This window comes from Macrotis lagotis, chromosome 3, assembly GCF_037893015.1.
Source record: "Macrotis lagotis isolate mMagLag1 chromosome 3, bilby.v1.9.chrom.fasta, whole genome shotgun sequence".
Taxonomy (NCBI): domain Eukaryota; kingdom Metazoa; phylum Chordata; class Mammalia; order Peramelemorphia; family Peramelidae; genus Macrotis; species Macrotis lagotis.
The window spans coordinates 28,451,005-28,470,125 of record NC_133660.1 but is presented as its reverse complement, the minus strand read 5'-3'; the positions used below and the strand labels follow the sequence as shown (position 1 = coordinate 28,470,125).

Genomic DNA, 19,121 nt, shown 5'->3' with positions numbered 1-19,121 from the left:
AGCCTTGAAAAAAATCTTGCCAATCACCTGACCCCAAAATGAAGAAATTTCAAGATATTCAATAATGAAATCCTATGAGCCAAGGAGGTTGAGGGATATGGTGATAGACTTCTTCCTTCCCTCCCTCCCTCCCTCCTTTCTTCCTTCCTTCCTTCCTTCCTGCCTGCCTGCCTGCCTGCCTGTCTTCCTCTCTTTCACTTCATCTATCTTCTCTTTGTATTTTTCTCTTTCTCTCTTTCACTCTTTGTCTTTTCTTCCTTCCTTCCTTCCTTCCTTCCTTCCTTCCTTCCTTCCTTCCTTCCTTCCTTCCTTCCTTCCTTCTTTTTTTATTCCATTTTTCCATAGGGCAACTAATAAGGCAAACTAAGAAACATTTGGTGGATGGCTGACAAACTTCTGGGCAGGAGCAATGATTTAATTAGCTCTTATGAAAGGTCTCCTTATTTATTTAATATCCCCCAATATACAACATCAGCAATACCGCAAAGAACAAATATCACGTTTCCCCTTGCTGAGCATGGAAATAACGTTGCTAGAAAACATTCTGCTCTCCAGAGGAAACCCAGAGAGACAAAGGCATAGGGGAAGGAATTCTCAAAGTAAATAGCTATAAATTGCAAATGCATTTTACAGCTTTAAGTAACATTTTCAATAACAAGTCCAGCCCTAGGAAATACTGTGCAATCAGCCCATCCCATCCATTAGGGTCTGAATCATTGTGTTTATCCAGAGACTCAAAGAGTCACATGGTTCAGTAAAAGGGGAGGGGGAGAGAGTGAGATGGGGAGGGAATCTCTATCAAACACATGTTTCAAATGATATTTAAATGAAGCTCCATATTTACACTTTGCTAATCTAAAGCTATAATTCCTTTCCTGTAGGGTCCCTCTAGAATGACTTGATGTATTAGCTTCAAAGTCTTAGAAAATCAGCATCAATAGTAAAAGAAAAAAGAAACAAATAAAAAACAAAAACATCATTGACCTGTGGAATGTTGGTTAATGAGCAATAAACTATAGAGCAGCAGTTGTTCAGTCATTTTTCAGTCATGTCAGTCTCTACACGACCCCATTTGGGATTTTCTTGGCAAACATACTATAGTGGTTTGCCATTTCTTTTTCCAGTTCATTTTACAGATGAGGAAACCGAGGCAAAGAGGGTTAAGCAACTTGCTCTGGATCAAACAGCTAGTAAGTGTCTGAAAATAGATTTGAACTCAGGATAATAAGCTTTCTGTACTCCCAGCCCAGGATTTTATCCATTGACTCATGTAATTCAAATGTGGTTTGTAGACTGAAGGACTTTCTTGCTATTACTATTCCCATTTGGCAGGTGAAGAAACTGAGGCTGAGGGAGATCAAGTGATTTGTCCATGGTCAGAAAGCTAGCACGTGTCTAAAGCAGAAACTGAATTAAGTTCTTTCTGACTCCAAACTGAGCTTCCTGATGAAAGTATATTGTTAATTGTTGCTATTTTAGGGCATATTTTTTTCATTTCTATCTTTACATAGCTGATATAGCCTAGCAAACAGTTTGATTGCTATATTGAATTATTATTAATTTAATTTTTTTATTTACTTAAGGCAATGGAGTTAAATGACTTGTCCAGGGTCACACAGCTAGGCAATTATTAAGTGTCTGAGGCTGAATTTGAACTCAGGTACTCCTGGGTCCAGGGCCAGTGCTCTATCTACTGTGCCATCTAGCTGCCCTTGATTATTAATAATTATTAAGATCTCAGCCTTCCAACAAATACTGTCTCCTAGATAACGTCCTTTCCAGATTCCAATCAATGCTCCTAATGTTTCAGTATGTATGAGCATACCCCAGAGAATGCATGGAAATATTTATACAGAATAAAAGAGGAAAGCGATCATTCCCTAGCATTTATCAGGAGATCTAAGCATTGCAGAACAGTTTGCAATTTTCTGGCTCAAACCTCACAAGTCTGGGAAATGGGTGCCATTTTGAACCCCATTTTATAAAGTAGGAAATGAGGGATATGTAAAGCATGAACATTCAAATATTCTCTCCATACTGGCTATTAGAGATGTCAAGAGACTTGCCCAGGTTCACTCATCTAGTATCTGAGGCGAGATTCAAACTCAGATCTTCCTGAAAAAAAATGATTTTCAATAGTTTCTCCTTGAACCTCCATATGGTATCATTCTTAGGTCTTCAAAGGGATGGATTGAAAGAGAAATTGAAAAAAGGGTAAGACTTTTCTCCCTTGAGGCTTTTAATTTGATTAGTCAGGTTAGGTAAATAGATACTTCTATTCACAGAGTCAATAATGCAAGGGATCAGAAATATTCTTCTGCTCCCTTAGAACTCATTTCAAATGTACCTGTAATGAGGATTCTCCCTACCTAAGAACCTTTTGAAGCTTGTGGAGAAATTTTTGGTAGACACATTGCAATAGTGGGCATCATAGTATGATAGGTTGTGATCTGTACTCCTCATTCTGAAGACAATATTCAACTGAGTCTCAAAGAAGTGAAATGAAGCTTGTATTTGGGACAGCTAAGTTCCTTCATGGACTTCTTTTACTTCTAGTGTGATTTTAAAGAAAGCTTTCATGATGGACTGGGAATGAAGCTCCATCTCCAGACCCTGAAGGTTTCATCTAAAGTTAGTTGATTCCAATTTGCTTGTTTGGAGCTGTCCCATGAAGAAGGCTATTTCTCAGTTCAACTCTTCTGTCTTGGTAGTGAATCAAACCTCAGTAATCTCTCCTTGTTCTTTCATTTAAAACTGCATTTTGATTTTTCATGTCAGTAAGATTCTTGGACAAGCTAATATCCCTTTGTGTTAATCAAAGCACTCATTTCCTCCTGGTGGTTGCTCTTGAGATAACCTAGCTCCTCCTTCAGGTCTTCAACCTACCTGACCAGGTTATTAGCCTCCATTCTCAGGTGTAGTCTTCTCAATATCAGACTTGATTCAGAATAATCTGGAGAACAAACTTGGAGCTCCTGATGATGGCAGCAAGCAAGAATCTGATCTTAGAAGACTGTAATAATCTTGAAGAATGGCTATCATACTGGCTGAACCTAGAACATGAGCTCCAAGTTTCCCTCAACCTCTTCAAAGAACACTTTATCCAGAAAGGAAGTCAGCTAATCATTGTGAGGAATATGGGGGGTGCTTGGGTTTCACAAAAATGTGAAGGGAGAATTGTTAGTTTACATTAAAAAGACTGGAATCTGCCTGTATCATTGCCTAAGGGCAGGCACTTGAGATAAGACAAAAGATTTAGCCTCAACTTGATCAAAAACTAAGATTCTATCAGGTCTGTCCCACCTAGTTCTGAGGTAATTTAGGGTCTGTGTCCTCCTTTGCCCATGCTCAAGGAAGTAGCTGTTCTTGTTCATTAGTATAATGAGCAGGTTGGGGGAAACATAAGGGGAGGAATGTATCACTTAGATTTGTGACCCTAGCCAATGATTGGCATGAAGGGGCAGGAACAAAGCTTTTCAAAGTTCATCCAGGATTTGGGACCCCACTCCCTATAAGAGAGATATGCCATTTATTAAGATATCTTAATAAAAAGCTATTTCAATCACTCTGGACTAAGTAGTCATGAGTCATTTATAACATTAAATCTCTCATTGGTCATCTTCTCTTTGCTGGTGAGAAGCCTTTTGGAAGTCATATAGCCCACACTGAAGTTGCTGGGATTATTGTCCCATGTAGCTCTCACTTAACTCTAAACAGAGAAACCGGAATGGACAAACATCCCAGTCCCAGGAGATCCTATTGCTTCTGGATGTACGGAATTCAGTAAGACCTCTGGAGCCAACATTAAGATGGAAGAAGAATTTGATAGTACCTAGTCCTGAAATAACAGGGAACTAGGTAACACAGGGAAAAAGAATGACATATGGAGTCAGGAACACGAGTTCAAATCCAGCCTCAAACATTTATTTACTGTGCAACCTTGAATAAGTCACTTTACTTCTCTCTACTTCAGTTTTCTCAGCTGTAAAATGGGCATCATAATAGCGCCCTCTAACAGATTTGTTGTGAGGATCAAATGAACTAATACTTGAAAGATGCTTGGAAAAACTTATAATATTATGTAAATGCTAATTATTGTTATTAGCTGAGTCCAACCTTCTCATTTTGGAAATAAAGATCCTAAAATTCAGTAAAGAGAAGTAGCTTATGCAGGGCCATTTAGATGGGGGGGGGGAAGAGAAGTAACATTTATTGAGCAATGACTACGATAAGCACTGTACTAAAAGCTTACACATGGAGTAAATAGCAGAGCTGGGACTCCAGCCCAGGTTCTCTGACTCCAAATTCATTGTTCTTTTTATGACATCATTTTGCCATCCATTAGCATTTGTCAACTTAGGCCCTCATTATTAACTTTTATTAATGAAATGAAAACTAGGACATCATGAGATTGTAAGTTCCTTCAGAACAGGGATTGTTTTGTTGCATTTCTTTACATCCCCAATGTTTTGCAAAGTGTCTGGAACAGAGTAGACCCTTAAGGAATGCTTGTTGATTTGACTTGCATAGGGAAAATAAACATTTTATAAAGCTATAAAGCCTGAAGGTACAGTGAGATATAATGAAGGTTCTAATTCATAGCTCTCACATGCACCCAGGCCAAACAGATTCCCATAACATAAAGTTACTAGGCACAATTGTCTTTGTTTTTTTGAAAATACCAGTAAATGTGAAAACAAGTGGAACCAGGCTCACAGTGAACTATGTCATGGCCAGTGATCAAAGAGAAAAGAAATGACTTTATCTTTTTCCATCATAGACTTCTTCCATCTGGATTCAGGAATTAATGGTCTTTGGAAAAATACACCCATCTTTAACCTTAATGAACATGCCCATAAGTGGTTCAGACCATTAATTACATGGGAAGGCAAGAGTCAAGTTTAATGCTACCTCATCAGCATCCATAGCAGTCAACTGCATTATTCTGGATCCATCTCCAATATTCTCTTCTACTGTCAGGTCGAGTGTATCTGTTGGAAATACTGGTGGATTGTCGTTGATATCCTGGAGTGTTATTTCTACCTATAGGAGAATAAATAATGTAATATTTAATATTTATATGAATAGTATACCATGTATTTACAATTTGTAATAATATATTTTCAAACACTCATAACACATTAAATAACATGCATAGACTATGAATGGTCCTGATTTGACAAGAAGCATCCATAATTTGACCATCCAAAGAAGTAAAAACCTTCTAGATCACAAGCAACAGAAGCAACATTGGGTATGGTGCTAATATCGCCAAGGGATCTAATATAGAGGTTAAATAATGTTTCCTTAAAGGACCAACGATGTTAGTCTGGGAAAGTAAAAATTGTGAGAAAATAATGGTTATTTTCAAGTAATTAAAATTCTGGGATGTGGAAGAAGGACTGGGTTTCTTCTGAATAGCCTTCAGTGGCCAGACCTAAGAATAATGGATGGAAATCACAGAGGTAAATTTATTCTTGAAATAAGACTTACTTTCTAACAATGGAAGCTATTTGAAATTTGAATGAACTTTCCCAGGAGGAAATGTATTTCTAAACACTAAAGGTCTTTAAGAAAGGACAAATGGGTCCTTGTGAAGAATGTTGAGAGGATTCTTATTCAGATATGGGTCAATGGATAGACAAACATGTACTACATGTGTTGAATATTGGACTATGAATATAATCATGAGTACCTGATCTCAAAGAGTTCTAAAGGTCTTTTTTTTTTAAATTTCACATAAGTCATAGATATTTGGATAAGGCAATATATGAAAATTGAGCAGACTGAGAGGATTAGGTTAGATGATGCCTGAGAACATCTACTCTGAGACTGTGATACACTAATAAATGCATTCTGACACGTTGCTAGGAATTGATTTAAATGGTCTTTCCAAGTAAGTTCCACTTATCAGCTGTCATTAACATCCTTAGTTTTGACCACAGTGGTGAAACTCTGGGGCTGAAAACCATGCAGCCTTAAAATCTTTTTTTCAAAACAGTCACCCATTGGCAAAAAATTCTGAGGCAAAGAAAAAAATATCATATTTTTAATGGTTGAAAAATAAATCTACATTTCCCCCCCTTAAACAGCATACTTCAACTTTGGAAAACAAAATAAAACATTTTCCTTTCCTCTCTCCATTTTCACTTCCATCTCCAGTGCTTATTTTCAACTCAAGCTAAACAAACATTCCTTTCACATGTAGTGTTTATAGATTTTTACAAATATTAGCAGTTTTGTTTGAGCAATCCAAGCCAGGGTTATTTGCTTGGTGCCCTACCTAAGCAAAATTGTTTAACTCAGAAGATTGCAGAAGTCTGAGTAAATACTGGGAGCCATGTGCTTCCTCTTGGAACTGGGCCCTAAAAATTCAAACCAGAATGGGGAAAAGAAAGAACAAACTGAATTGCTGATAAGCAGCAAAGGCTATCCAAGAAAAAGAAAAAAGGAAAAAAAAACTAGGATGAGCCAAGTTGCTTTTCAACTCAGTTCATGAGACAAAGTTGTCTCATGATCTTGATCAACTTATTTCTCCTCTAGAGACCTCAGTTTCCCCTGGATGGATCTCATCATCTTCTTACACTCTCCAGGAGATATCATCAGATTCTATGAAATCAACTACATTCTCCATTGGAACTCCCAAATTTATATTTTGCAGTCGTCACCTCTTTTATGAGCATCTCTAATTGCTTTTTTGAAATCTCCACTTCAATTTCCCTTAGGCATCACAAAAATATCCAGGAAAGAAATCCTTATCTTTTCCCCTAATCTTGTAAATCATCTTAAGTTTCTAAACCATCATTCTTCTAGTCAATCAGATTCATATTGTCTCCCTCATACTGAATATTTTTAAATTTTTATTTATTTAAGGCAATGGGGTTAAGTGACTTGCCCAAGGTCACAGAGTTAATTATTAAGTGTCTGAGGCTGGATTTGAATTAAGGTCCTCCTGACTCCAGGGCTGGTGCTCTATCTACTGTGGCACCTAGTTGACCCCATCATATTGAATATTTAATTGTTACATTTCATCTCCTTAACCCCTCTTGCATCTGTCAACTTCCCATTACTGATGTTACAACCATTCTCCTCTAGTTTTTCATTGCCTAGAAAATTGTAATAGTTTTCTACCTGAATTTTCTGTATTAAATAAGATTTTATTTTACATAACATTACCCCCACCATTGATACAACTCTCTATTCCTTAATAATAGTTTCATGAGATTTTTTTTTTGTGGGGGAGGTAGTAAGGTAAGGAAGCAAAATTTATCACTTTGAGCTAGCCCTCTGATACTCAAAGTTTCTCAAAACTTACTTGGGTTGGTCCTCGGGAAGCAGAAACACAATTTATTCCAGATCTTTCATAGTTGGTAAGACCTACTCAATCAAGGCTGAACTCCCAAAGGTGGCTTTCTAGAACCCAAGATTCTGACACATTACATCAATTATCTGATCGATCAATCCACAGGAATTTATTAAATACTTACTATATGCTAGACATTGAGTATACAAAGACAACCAGTACTCTTAAGGACATAATATAAAATTTTCATAGTTATATTTTCTAAAAAATCACCAGATTTATTAGTTGTAAAGAATTCTCAGTATTCAAAATGTTCTTAGCATAACATACATTTCTCCAAGGAGGATAGAACTAGTATTGTGCCATTGTTAGGTTTGACCATTTCCAGGCTTGGCAAAGATCAAAGATAGTGTTCATTAGCTTAGGATCTGTTGTTCTCTGTTTGGGATGAGGCTTTCTGCCTTGTGGTTTCCCTCAATGATCAAATTTCAACTTCCCAAAAAGATATTTTGAGTCCTCCCACCCCCTCTTGCTAGACTCTTCCCTCTAAGATTACTTCCTATATATTCTGTATAAATTTTGTATGCACATAATTATTTCAATGTTGTCTCCTCCCATTAGGATGTGAGTTTCTTCATGACAGGAATCATATTTTTTGCCTTTTTCCTAGTAAGCATAGTAAATTTAAAAAAATTCCTGCTGATCAACTGACTTAATAACCCCAGATTACAAGTTCTCCTGTCCCTTTCTCTATATAAAAATCAGAACACACTTGAAGCTCCATGGTGGCCATAAAGGTGCTAATTCCCTAGTTTCTCACATCCATCAAGACATAGGAGGTCAAAGGGCAACCTCTGACCTAAGATCAGATTCATGCCCTGGGCCTATTATATTTCAAGTTATTTAGACTTATTGGATTCTGGTCCTGAATTGCTGAAGATCTGGTTACTCTTACCAAAGTTTCTGACTTCAGAATCTATAGTCTTTAGCAAGTTGTTTATGTTATCTAACTGCTTAATAATCTATATTCATGACTCACAGATCATCAACACTTCTGTTCTGATTTCCTTGCCCATTGCATTATCCCACTATATTCTCTTGGTCCTGACTATATCTTGGCTACTCTTCTATCACAAAAATAGCCAACATTGGGCATTTTGGATTTTGATTTCTGGTTCTAGGGCACATACAGATATTATTTGTTCACACATATAAATATATATATATATATATGTATACATGATGAAAATTTAAATAAGATTTAGACACAGGAAATATGATGCAAAAGAAGGACTGGTTCTATGTTTTCATTCATCTAGGGTCAAATGAATAAGACAACTACCTCTAGCAACAAAGATCTGAGCCTTCTCTCCAATGTTTAGTCTAGGAGACCTGTCTCAATCACTGCAAGTCAAGTGACTTGCCTGGGGTCACACAACAGTATGTGTCAGAGGGAAACCTCAAACTCAAGTGTCCAAGGCTCAAAGGCTACAGGACTATGACTGCTTCTCAATGAGACAACAGCATCCTTAGCTCCAAACTTGTTTTCTTTTAGAATAGATGCATAATGAATCATTGTGGTTTACTTTTAATCTCTGGAATGCTAAAGCAAGACTTTAAGCCCTATTAAAAAATTTAAACCTTATACACTGCCGACCACATGCACTAGTCTTTCCAAAAGCTAAAAGGATAAAAATGTAGAGCCATTCCCATTGCTATTAATCCTACTGTATGTGTTTGTATGCAGCGGCCAGGCACGAAGGTTTTCTGAGAGGAACTTGGGGACTAAGAACGTGATTGACCAACTGGCAAGAAGGCAGATTGCAGAATTCAAAGATGCTTTTCACTCTTTTACAAGGATAGAGATGATCCTAAAAGAACAATGTAATTGGAGACTATTAGAGTTTACTTGGGTAGAACCACATGTATACTGAATTAAAGGTTATGATTAATGGAGGATTTGACGGTAATGATAAAATTGATTTTCAAGAATTTTTGACAATCGACTCAAGGATGGTAATAGTTATAAGGTATGCAGTAGAACTTTGACAAGTGATGAAAAACCTTAGAGAGAAGTTAATAGATAAAGAGGTTGATCACAGAAAAGAAATGAGCAGAGAAACAGATCTATAATGTGATGTTGAAGTGAACTATAATGATAGCAAAGGGAAAATATAGTGTGAAATTTCACTATCAAAAGAATATCCACAAATGACAATTACTTCTTCATTCTTTCATTATTAGACATATCTAGAATATATACTCTAGATATATCTGCACATTTAAACTAAGCTAGAGGACATCAAGGGAAGGAATGCCTAGATTATTTCTTTCTTTCTTCCTCTTTTCCTTCTTTTTTTCCTCCTTCCTTTTTCTTTCTTTCTGAATTGTAATGCTATATTTTACTGCAGATAGTCAAAATATATACTTTAAATCATACTGTTTGCAAAACAAAATGCAAAAATTCTCATAATTTTTTAATATTGCTATCTCTATACCAGAAATTGTCTTCTATTGTCATTTCCTTTTGAAATTTTTAGTCAGCTTTTTAAAAAATTTCTAATGGCATCATTTTCCTCAAATACATTCTGAATTTTATGTTTGCATAAAAACCTCCTCTAAGAATCTAATTAAGTAAAGTGACCTTTTCACTAAATAAACTCCTATATATTCATATGTACATATACAATATTCATACACATATATATGATACATATGTTTATACTGTGTATATGCATACACACATGCTCATCTTTCACAAATTTGGTCTTGGAAAATATTTCTAATTATATGGCACTATTTGGAATTCAAAGGACAAGAAGTGTCAGTAATCCATTAAGAGATATCTTCCAAGGTATCATAAGTATTAAAGTTCAGGTTAAAATTTATAATGGAAAGACTATGACAGGGGACAGCTAGATGGTGCAGATGGATAGACCACCGACCTTAGAGTCAGGAGGACCTGAGTTCAAATCCGACCTCAAACACTTAATAATTACCTAGCTGTGTTGCCTTGGGCAAGTCACTTAACTCCATTGACTTGCAAAAAAAAGACCTAAAAAAAAAGACTATGATAGATTGATGGTGGTCAAGTTGGAACGTTCTGTGAGGCACCTCAATGAACATCACAGCAGGAGAGCAAAGATAAACTCCTGTAGAATGATGCATGAGGGGAGTGGTTAACCATGTCAGCTGGAGAGATCTATAGAGTCAGCACTGCAGATGCTAGTTGGGGAGACCTGCTTGCAGTCCCTTTTCTACCTCCTCCATTCCAGAGCAAGGAGCTGCTTTTGTTACCTGCTTATCCCATCTTCCCCTGTGATATTGTAATGAAGGAGCTATAAAGAAAGAAACAAACAAAATATTTTTATTCTTTCCCAGTGACTAGGCAAAACAGCTGATATTTGGAAGCTCCATTTCCAAATAATTCCTCATTTTCATTTTTATGCTACTTGAATTGTTTTAATGAAACTAGGTCACTACTGACCTTGCTTCTGTATGTCTAAGAATGTGTCAGATGGGATTAAGAAAAAGGAAATCTAGATCCATTGGGGAGTAATCTGGATTCTTCTTTTCCCAGTAAATCAGAGGTAGAGTGATCTAATTAGGGAGAGCCTTTATGAAATTTATAACCATATAATGAAGACTATTCAGACACTAGACATTCCATTGGAACTTGTTATGAGGAAAGGGGATTAGTTAAAAAGCTTATGAGTGTTTGGGGGAAATGAGGTAGAAAGGGAAAGAGTAAGAGGGAAATGAAAGCTTCTTTTGCCAATGGGATCTGATGCAACTGGAACTGGCTGCCACTTTTAACCTTAGGACAGTTTGGCACCAGTTGCTATTTCTTACCGCTGACTTTGACAGGGTGATGAGGGGGAGTTATGGCATGTCTCTGCTTTAGAGCAGTCATGGTTGACTGACTTGCTAACTCAAGTATTCCTCAAGCAATAATAATAATAATAATAATAATAATAATAGTAATATATATAATATATATTACATACATATATATTTTTGACATCCAAAAGTTTTGTCATCCTATTTATGATAATAACAACAGGTCATATTTTTCTAGCACAGAAACATTTATAAATTCCTTTCTCCTCAACTACCCCATCTATCTATCATCCTAGAACTAGTTCTCTTCTCCTGCAACAAACAGCATTATATTAGTTTATTTGTAGGAAGAATCAGTAGCATGTATTTAGATTCAGTACAATGTAGATCACATTTCTTTTTTATATGTCAAATACATACCACTGAAATCCAAACATGAAAGTGAAAGGGATTCCATAGTAATAACCTAGCATTGTCATTTATCACTTATGATTTAAATCATTCCAGTTCCTTACCTCAAATTACTTCATTTGCTATAAAAAAGTGTTATAATTTGTATTTTCCCTTATTTTGTATTCCCCTCCCCTCACTTTCAAAACCACTGGAAATTCTTCTGCCATGGATCTGGATTCACTGTTTCAGCATATCCAATATACTTCATGATGTATCATAACCAGAATCTATTATGGTTTGCAATGACTCATACTTCTGCTATGAAAGGTCTAGAATAAAGAACATTTACATCTTTAAAAATGCCTCATTGGTCAATACACATAATTGGATCTTGGATGTCAGTAGATATGTAAAGGATTTTGAATCTCACATATTCCTATGTAAGGAAGATGATGTCTTATTATCTTTCTATTGATATAAAAATGAGGGTAACCTCAAACTGGAAAAAAATAAAACATTTGGTCGGGGGGGAGGAAATTTTTATGAACCTCTGTACAAAAGTCTGGACAGGATTGGGTAAGAACTGCAATTATCTACCAAAAAAATAAATATTGCAACTTCTCTTTGAGGGTAGGAACTCTTTGGAATAGGCATGTGCATAAGTTAAATAGAGACCTAAGATTTCAATATGCAAAAATGTATGCAGTCCAATTCAAAAAGCACTTATTAAATGCCTATTGTATATCACATATTATACTAGGAAATGAGAGAACAGCCACAGATAAAGCAGTCTTTTCCCTGTAGGAGTTTATGCTCTATTTCCATTTTATCTAACATAAATATGTTTTTATCAACAAAACTTCAGACTTTATTAAGGGCCAGACACTATTCTGTCCTGGGGATGCAAAGAGAGGTAATAGACTATCTGATCTCAGAGGGCTTACATTCTAATATGTTAATAAGCATGTCATTGTCTATTGATATATACCTAGGAGTTTTTGCATTTGCTAAGACAGCAATCTGAAATTTAAATCATGTTCTATTAAAGACAATACCAACATTTTTAGGATCTAGATCCACTATTTTATAAATATTGGAAGAGTGTAATCCTTCTACAAATCACCAGAGAAGATTTTGACAGTTTCCTAGTCATTGAGATGTTAAGTGACTTAATCGGGGTTTTATGAAAAGTAATTTGGAATTTCTATGTATTCAGTGCAGGAAAGGGGAAACTGGTCTGGGTTGGATTTCAAATCAGAGAATCTGAGTTCCGATTCTGCCTCAAGGCAGGGTTTATGTGTATTTTTATAAAATTCACTAAATAATTGTATAGGCAGATTTATTATATAGAGATGATATATTGATTAATCTAAAATGTTGGGAGGTAAAGGTAAGATGTTTCTATTTCATCTTTGGGCTTAATTTCAAAAAAGCATAAATTTAGTCTGGTCAATTTAATAATAGATAGCATTTAAATACTTCAAGGTTTGCAAAGTACCTTACATTTGTTCTACCTTTTTTTTTTGCAAGGTAATGGAGTTAAGTGACTTGCCCAAGGTCACACAGCTAGGTAATTATTAAGTGTCTGAGTCAGAATTTGAACTCAGATCCTCCTGATTCTAGGGTCAGTGCTCTCTTTACTGCTCCACTTAATTGCCCCTACATATGTTGTTTCAGTTTAACAACACTATGAACTTAATACTATTTTTATATGTTCATTTTACAAAGGAGGAAACTGATGCTTAGAGATTCCAAGGGATGTGCCCAGAGTCACATAGCTTATAAAGTATCTGAGACAAGATTTGAACTCTGCTATAAACAGTACTGCACTACTTATTGGGGATACAAAGAAATAATAAAGCCTTTGCCTCCTCAAGTAGTTTACATTTTTCTGGATTAAAAATAAATTAAATGACAAATGTATTTTAACACAGATCACTCATTTAAGTTACATGCATGTAATAGCTATGACAAACTGACTAGGACTCTCAAATAAAGTGAATACTTCATCTTCCTGGCAGCCAGCAACATAAACTCATGGGACTGCAGTGTAGACCAGGAAACAACATATAAGCAACAGGCAAGTTTGGAAAGGAGCCAGTCATTTACAAGGACACTCAGACCTCTTGATAGTCGAATACTTGGGATAGCTATCTGAGTGTGTGGTGACATGAGGGATAGACTTCATGTGCTTACTATGTGGCTCAAAAGTTAGTACCAAATAAGGCCTTTTTTTCATTTTTGAGAGCAGAGACAATCATGTGCAGCCACATCAACTTTTTTCATGAATCAGCACTGTTTAGATATTGTGCAATTGACTATGCTAAAAAAAAGACAGAAAGTTTTCAATTGTAAACTAAGAACAACAATTAGTTAAAATATGCACAGCATGGGGAGATTTATGGAAGTTATGACACTGTACTTAAAAAACTCCTGCCCCTCCCCCCAGTTTTGTATACAAGCCAGCATTTGTCTAAATGTGGTAGACTTGATTTCACATGCATGTCAAAAAGATGCTATAGCATTTTTTTCAGGGTTTTGATGTTCCCTCTTATCTTTCTCATTTGTCCCCCCTCCCTCCTTTCTCTACCCTGTCCTATTCCATTCTCTGCCTCTGTCCCTCCCCCTTCCTTCCTCTGTTTTTGTGTCTGTCTGTATTTCTCTCTTCCATTCTTTGTCCTCTCTCCATCCCTCTCTTACCTTCTTTGCTTATTTCCTTCTTTCCTTTCTGTCTTCTGTTCTCCCTCCCTTCTTTTGTCTTTCTTTCCTTCTTTTCTCTCTTGTGCCCTTTCTCTTACCCCCTTTCTTCCTTGCTTTTTCTCTTTCTTTCCCTCTCTTTCCCTTTCTTCCTCCCTCCCTCCCTCCTCTTTCTTTCTTTCTGACTTTCTTTCTGACTTTCTTTCTGACTTTCTTTCTTTCTTTCTTTCTTTCTTTCTTTCTTTCTTTCTTAATTCCCTCCTTCCTTCCTTCTTTCCTCCTCCCTCCTTCATTCTTTCCTTTTTCCTTCCTTTCTTTTTCTTTCCTCTTTCTTTCCTTCTTCCCTTCCTTCTTTCTTTCTTTTCTCTTTCTTTCCTTCTTCCCTTCCTTCCTTCCTTTCTTCTTTCTTTCCTTCTTTCCTTCTTTCTCTCTCTTTCTTTCTTTCCCTCTTTCTCTTTCTCTCCTTCTTTCCTTCTCTCTCTTTTTCTCTTTCCCTCTTTCTCTCTCCTTTCCTTTTTCTTTCTTCCTTCCTTCCTTCCTTCCTTCCTTCCTTCCTTCCTTCCTTCCTTCCTTCCTTCCTTCCTTTTCTCTATCCATTCTTTCAGCAACAATGACTATAATTCATTTGAGCCAGATGAACCAATTGTATCAAAGGAAAGGAAGTTTTTTCTGATTTTCTTTTCACAGACTGGACACTCTGGTGAATCTGTGGGACCATGAGACAAGAGTCTTAAAGTTTAGGCAGATATGAATGAGTTGTGATCTGCATAGTTAAAGAAGGAATGTCTAAATCAGAGAGATCACAGATTCATTCATGTATTTGAGTATGAACAATTCTCTGAATGATGATGATGATGATGATAGTAATAATGATAAATGACAAAGCTTATTGATTCTATTTCTAGTAGAGTAATCCTTGCATTATATTCATCTCCAATGAATTAAATGACTCAGAAATTAGAAATTTCCCTATTTAGGAGAGAGTGATTCATTACAAATGATGAATAGTCAAACCAACCTGCCATCCACTCTTTCCATTATTATGTCAGCAATGAAAACAGAGCATTGACAGTGAGCTATTTATGTCCAAGAAAGCCAGACTGATTGAGTGGTGGGTTGTCTGCCTGTACAGATACGCTGGTCCACACTCAAAACACACACAAATTAATTCTTTGCTTACCAAGAAGGAGATTAATTATTTTCTGGTTATTATAATGATTTGGTGTCTGATAGAATAATTTGAACAAATGGAAAGAGGTAGAAATCTTAGTTTGTCAATAACCATGGGGATATAAACAGCAAATGTTAACAGAATCCTTGTTAGGCACATCAGAAGGTATATATCTTTCCGATGTAAGTCCTACTATATTTAAATATTTGTGGCTAGGGAGGCAAAAAAACCCTGTTTGTGAGAAAGAAAATAATTAGGGACCAAAATGTATGACCTATCCACCAAATAGAAGGAGTTTGGAAAAGAGATGAATTAAAAATTAAAGCAAGATTTCAGAAAATTCAACACACAATATCAAAATGAACAATTATCTGACTTCTTCAAGACATACACATACATACATATCTTCTTTTACACAGCACATGGGAGAAATGCTTAATCATTTTAGCAGAGAAAATACAGGAAAATACATAAAATTAGATACAGTTCTAGTCTTGAAATGTAACCAGCACTAATGGAAGTTGCAGACCTCCTCCACAAGTGGTAGCTGACCCTGCTGTTCCTATCATTATTTGTTTAAAAAAAAACCCTAAGCTGGAGGAAGCTAAAAACTTCTAATCATCCAAAGCAATGTGCTGACAACAGGTAATTGGAAGATTCTAAAGATGTAAATTTGTAAGACCAGGCAACATGGGCTTTGCCTCAGGGCACTGAAAGTCCAAAGTGTGTATCTCACTGCTTTCACCCTAAGCAGTAGCTACAGTCTTGCAGTTTCAAACAGAAAAAAATACAAGAGAAAAGAAGCCTCGTACTACATATCTATGTGAAGTTGGTACTGTAATTGTATGAGATAGAAGACCAAAGAGAATCAGGGTTCAAAAATGTGTTTGAAGACTTATCAGTGGTCTGACTGGACGAGGAATGATGTAAATGGGAAGGGTAAAGGTTAATAATTTTCTATAACCTAGAAATTTTATTTATCTATTAATTGTGCCATATGTTTGCAAACTGTGATAGACTACCCTGTGATAGATTGACAAAGAAATGAGATATATAAATGTGATGATGTCAGAGTGATAACTCAGATGGAAATACCCTGTACCTATGAGATATCCACTTGTCACCCCACTGGAGGGAAAAGGAACTATTGATCAGCAACCTCATCTTCTGCCATTGTATGTAAAGGAAAAGTGGTTGAAGAGCAGGAGTTTATCATTTCTGTACTGGAAAACAACACCATTTCTTCCTACTCTTCTCAAATACTGATTTGAGGGCAACAAACTTGTTTTATTTTGTTGTTTTCTTTCAGGGAGACCCATTGAACAAGTATAATTCGTTCTGGTTCAGGTCAAATATAGCAATATGTGTATGCTGCCATTCTATACTTGAAACTATGGGGGCTTCCATGTTTAATTGTAGGAGAATAAAGATAAAGGACATTTTGTTCTAAGTACTGAATGAAAAAAAAGGAAAAGTTAAGTGATAATGAATATTACTAAAAGAATGTTGAAGTATGAAAGTGTGAAATGAATAAGGACAAATATACAAATTCTGAACATAACAAGATAAAGATGCAGAATTCACCTGACAAATTTAATTAAAAGTGTTATTTTTAAAACTAATCTTAGAGTCATTCTCTAATTTGGCAGAATTATTCCATATGCCAGTCATTCAAGTTATTTTCTTATATCTTCATGCAATCATTAGATCCACCCACTACATGACCAATTAGAGAATTCTGTTGTTTTCATCTAGGACACTAATGACTATCATGTGATGAGAAGTATAGTCATCATCATTGGCAATTATGATGACCAAAGTAATGACAAACTCACTGTGAACATATTTTCATATACACATATTTTCATGTGAAATGTCTAGATGTTGAAATTACTGCTGAAATCCTTTGGAGTCTATTGCACTGAGAGACTCTAATGCCATCCAGATTTCAAATTTCATTCCATCCCATTGTTCTTTGATAAAAAAATAAAAAAAAGTAATTTGCAATATAGATCTCCTTGATATTCAAGTTCTCTTTCTTCTTCCTTCTTCCTCCTTCTTCTTTCTTCTTCTTTTTCTCTTCCTCCTCCTCCTCCTCCTCTTCTCCTTCTCCTTCTTCTTCCTTCTTCTTCCTCCTTTCTTCTTCCTTCTTCCTCTTCCTCTCCTTCCTTTTCCTCCTCCTCCTCCTTCCTCTCATATATTTCATCATTCAAGGACAACAAAGAATTAAAAGCAGCAAATCCTTCAATTCTACTTCAGTTAATGTGTGTGTGAAGAAATAAACTGAATGATTCCTTTCTTTAGAATACCTTTAGTTAATAAAGTCAGTAAACTGATTCATTTTTATCTAGATGCTTTATAGATATATCTCCAAATGATTTTCTTTAATTACACCAAAAGCAGTTTGTTAACCTATTAAAGCTATGACAGTTAAGAACTTGATGATTTTTTTAAAGCTCAAAGTAAAATGATAAACTCATCAGTCTATTGTCATTTGTCTCTGATAAGTCATGCACAAGAGTAACATTTATGCTCAATCTCCTCATTGCCCTGGGTACCAGAATCCCCAGTTATGGCACTAAAGAAAAACTAAAATTGGGTCCTTCTTATTCCACTTCAGTGTCTTTCAAACACAAGAACTCCTCATTAAGTCAGATTATAATTTTCTTCTTCTTCTTTTTTTTTAGTTTTTCCAAGGCAATGGGGTTAAGTGGCTTGCCCAAGGCCACACAGCTAGGTACTTATTAAGTGTCTGAGGCCGGATTTGAACTCAGGTACTCCTGACTCCAGGGCTGGTGCTCTATCCACTGTGCAACCTAGCCACCCCCAAGTCAGATTATAATTCGCCTGCCCTCTTTCCCATCTTCAGTAAAATATGTAGTGGAATTCTCCAAGGAAATGGAGGAAAAAATGAACATTGGCTCTGCTATTTGATTGCAATTTAGCCATCGATACACTGATATGTAAATTAAAATTAGAACTGCTTATGTACCTATTTTCTCATTTCATAGGGATAGTCACACTTCAAGGATTTATGATTGTCATTGTGAATTATCAATGTACAAATGTAGCTCAGATCCTTTATCCTAGAAAGTGAACTCTAATAGTTGTAGATAGACAGAGAGACAAATATAGTCACAGATGGATGGAGACAGTCAGATAGACAGACATATAGATATAGATATAGATATAGATATAGATATAGATGGATAGAGATGTAGATAAATGAATAAATAGATCGATAAATGAGGATGTTGACAAATATAAACAAATACATACAGAAATAGACATAGGCATAAATATATGTATGTATACATATAGTTATAGATGTAGATGTAAATGCAGATATAAAGAAAGGGAAAGACAGTCGTTGATTATCAATATAAAAATATAAAAATAAAGAGGCCAATAGAGGTATTAGAGGGGGTAATCATTTCACTACTTTTATTTAGACATATGATCTTCTCTCTATATCACACTCATAGTCTTTATAACAAGAGGTTGAGTGTCTCTACCACTGGCATAGCCTCTGAGAAACTATAGTCAAATCTTTGCCATGATGGAATATCAGAGTGATATTAGTGTGAGATAAAATATAGACTAAGGAATATAGATGCTGATGGGAAAATTAAAATGAGAAAAATAGGGAAGGTTTAATCTCTTTAAGAAATTACCCATGAAGACCTGGGTTCAAATTTTACCTCTGACACATACTGG

General features: G+C 35.8%; 1 protein-coding gene across 1 annotated transcript in view; it reads right to left on the bottom strand.

Moving 5' to 3' along the window:
• The window catches only part of FAT4 (FAT atypical cadherin 4), a 210,511-nt gene that overhangs the window by 111,437 nt on the left and 79,953 nt on the right, over positions 1-19,121 (bottom strand). Inside the window, exon 2 of the mRNA XM_074231539.1 lies at positions 4,912-5,043. Within this exon, the coding sequence (XP_074087640.1) occupies positions 4,912-5,043 (132 nt within the window). The remainder of the gene's footprint in view (positions 1-4,911; positions 5,044-19,121) is intronic.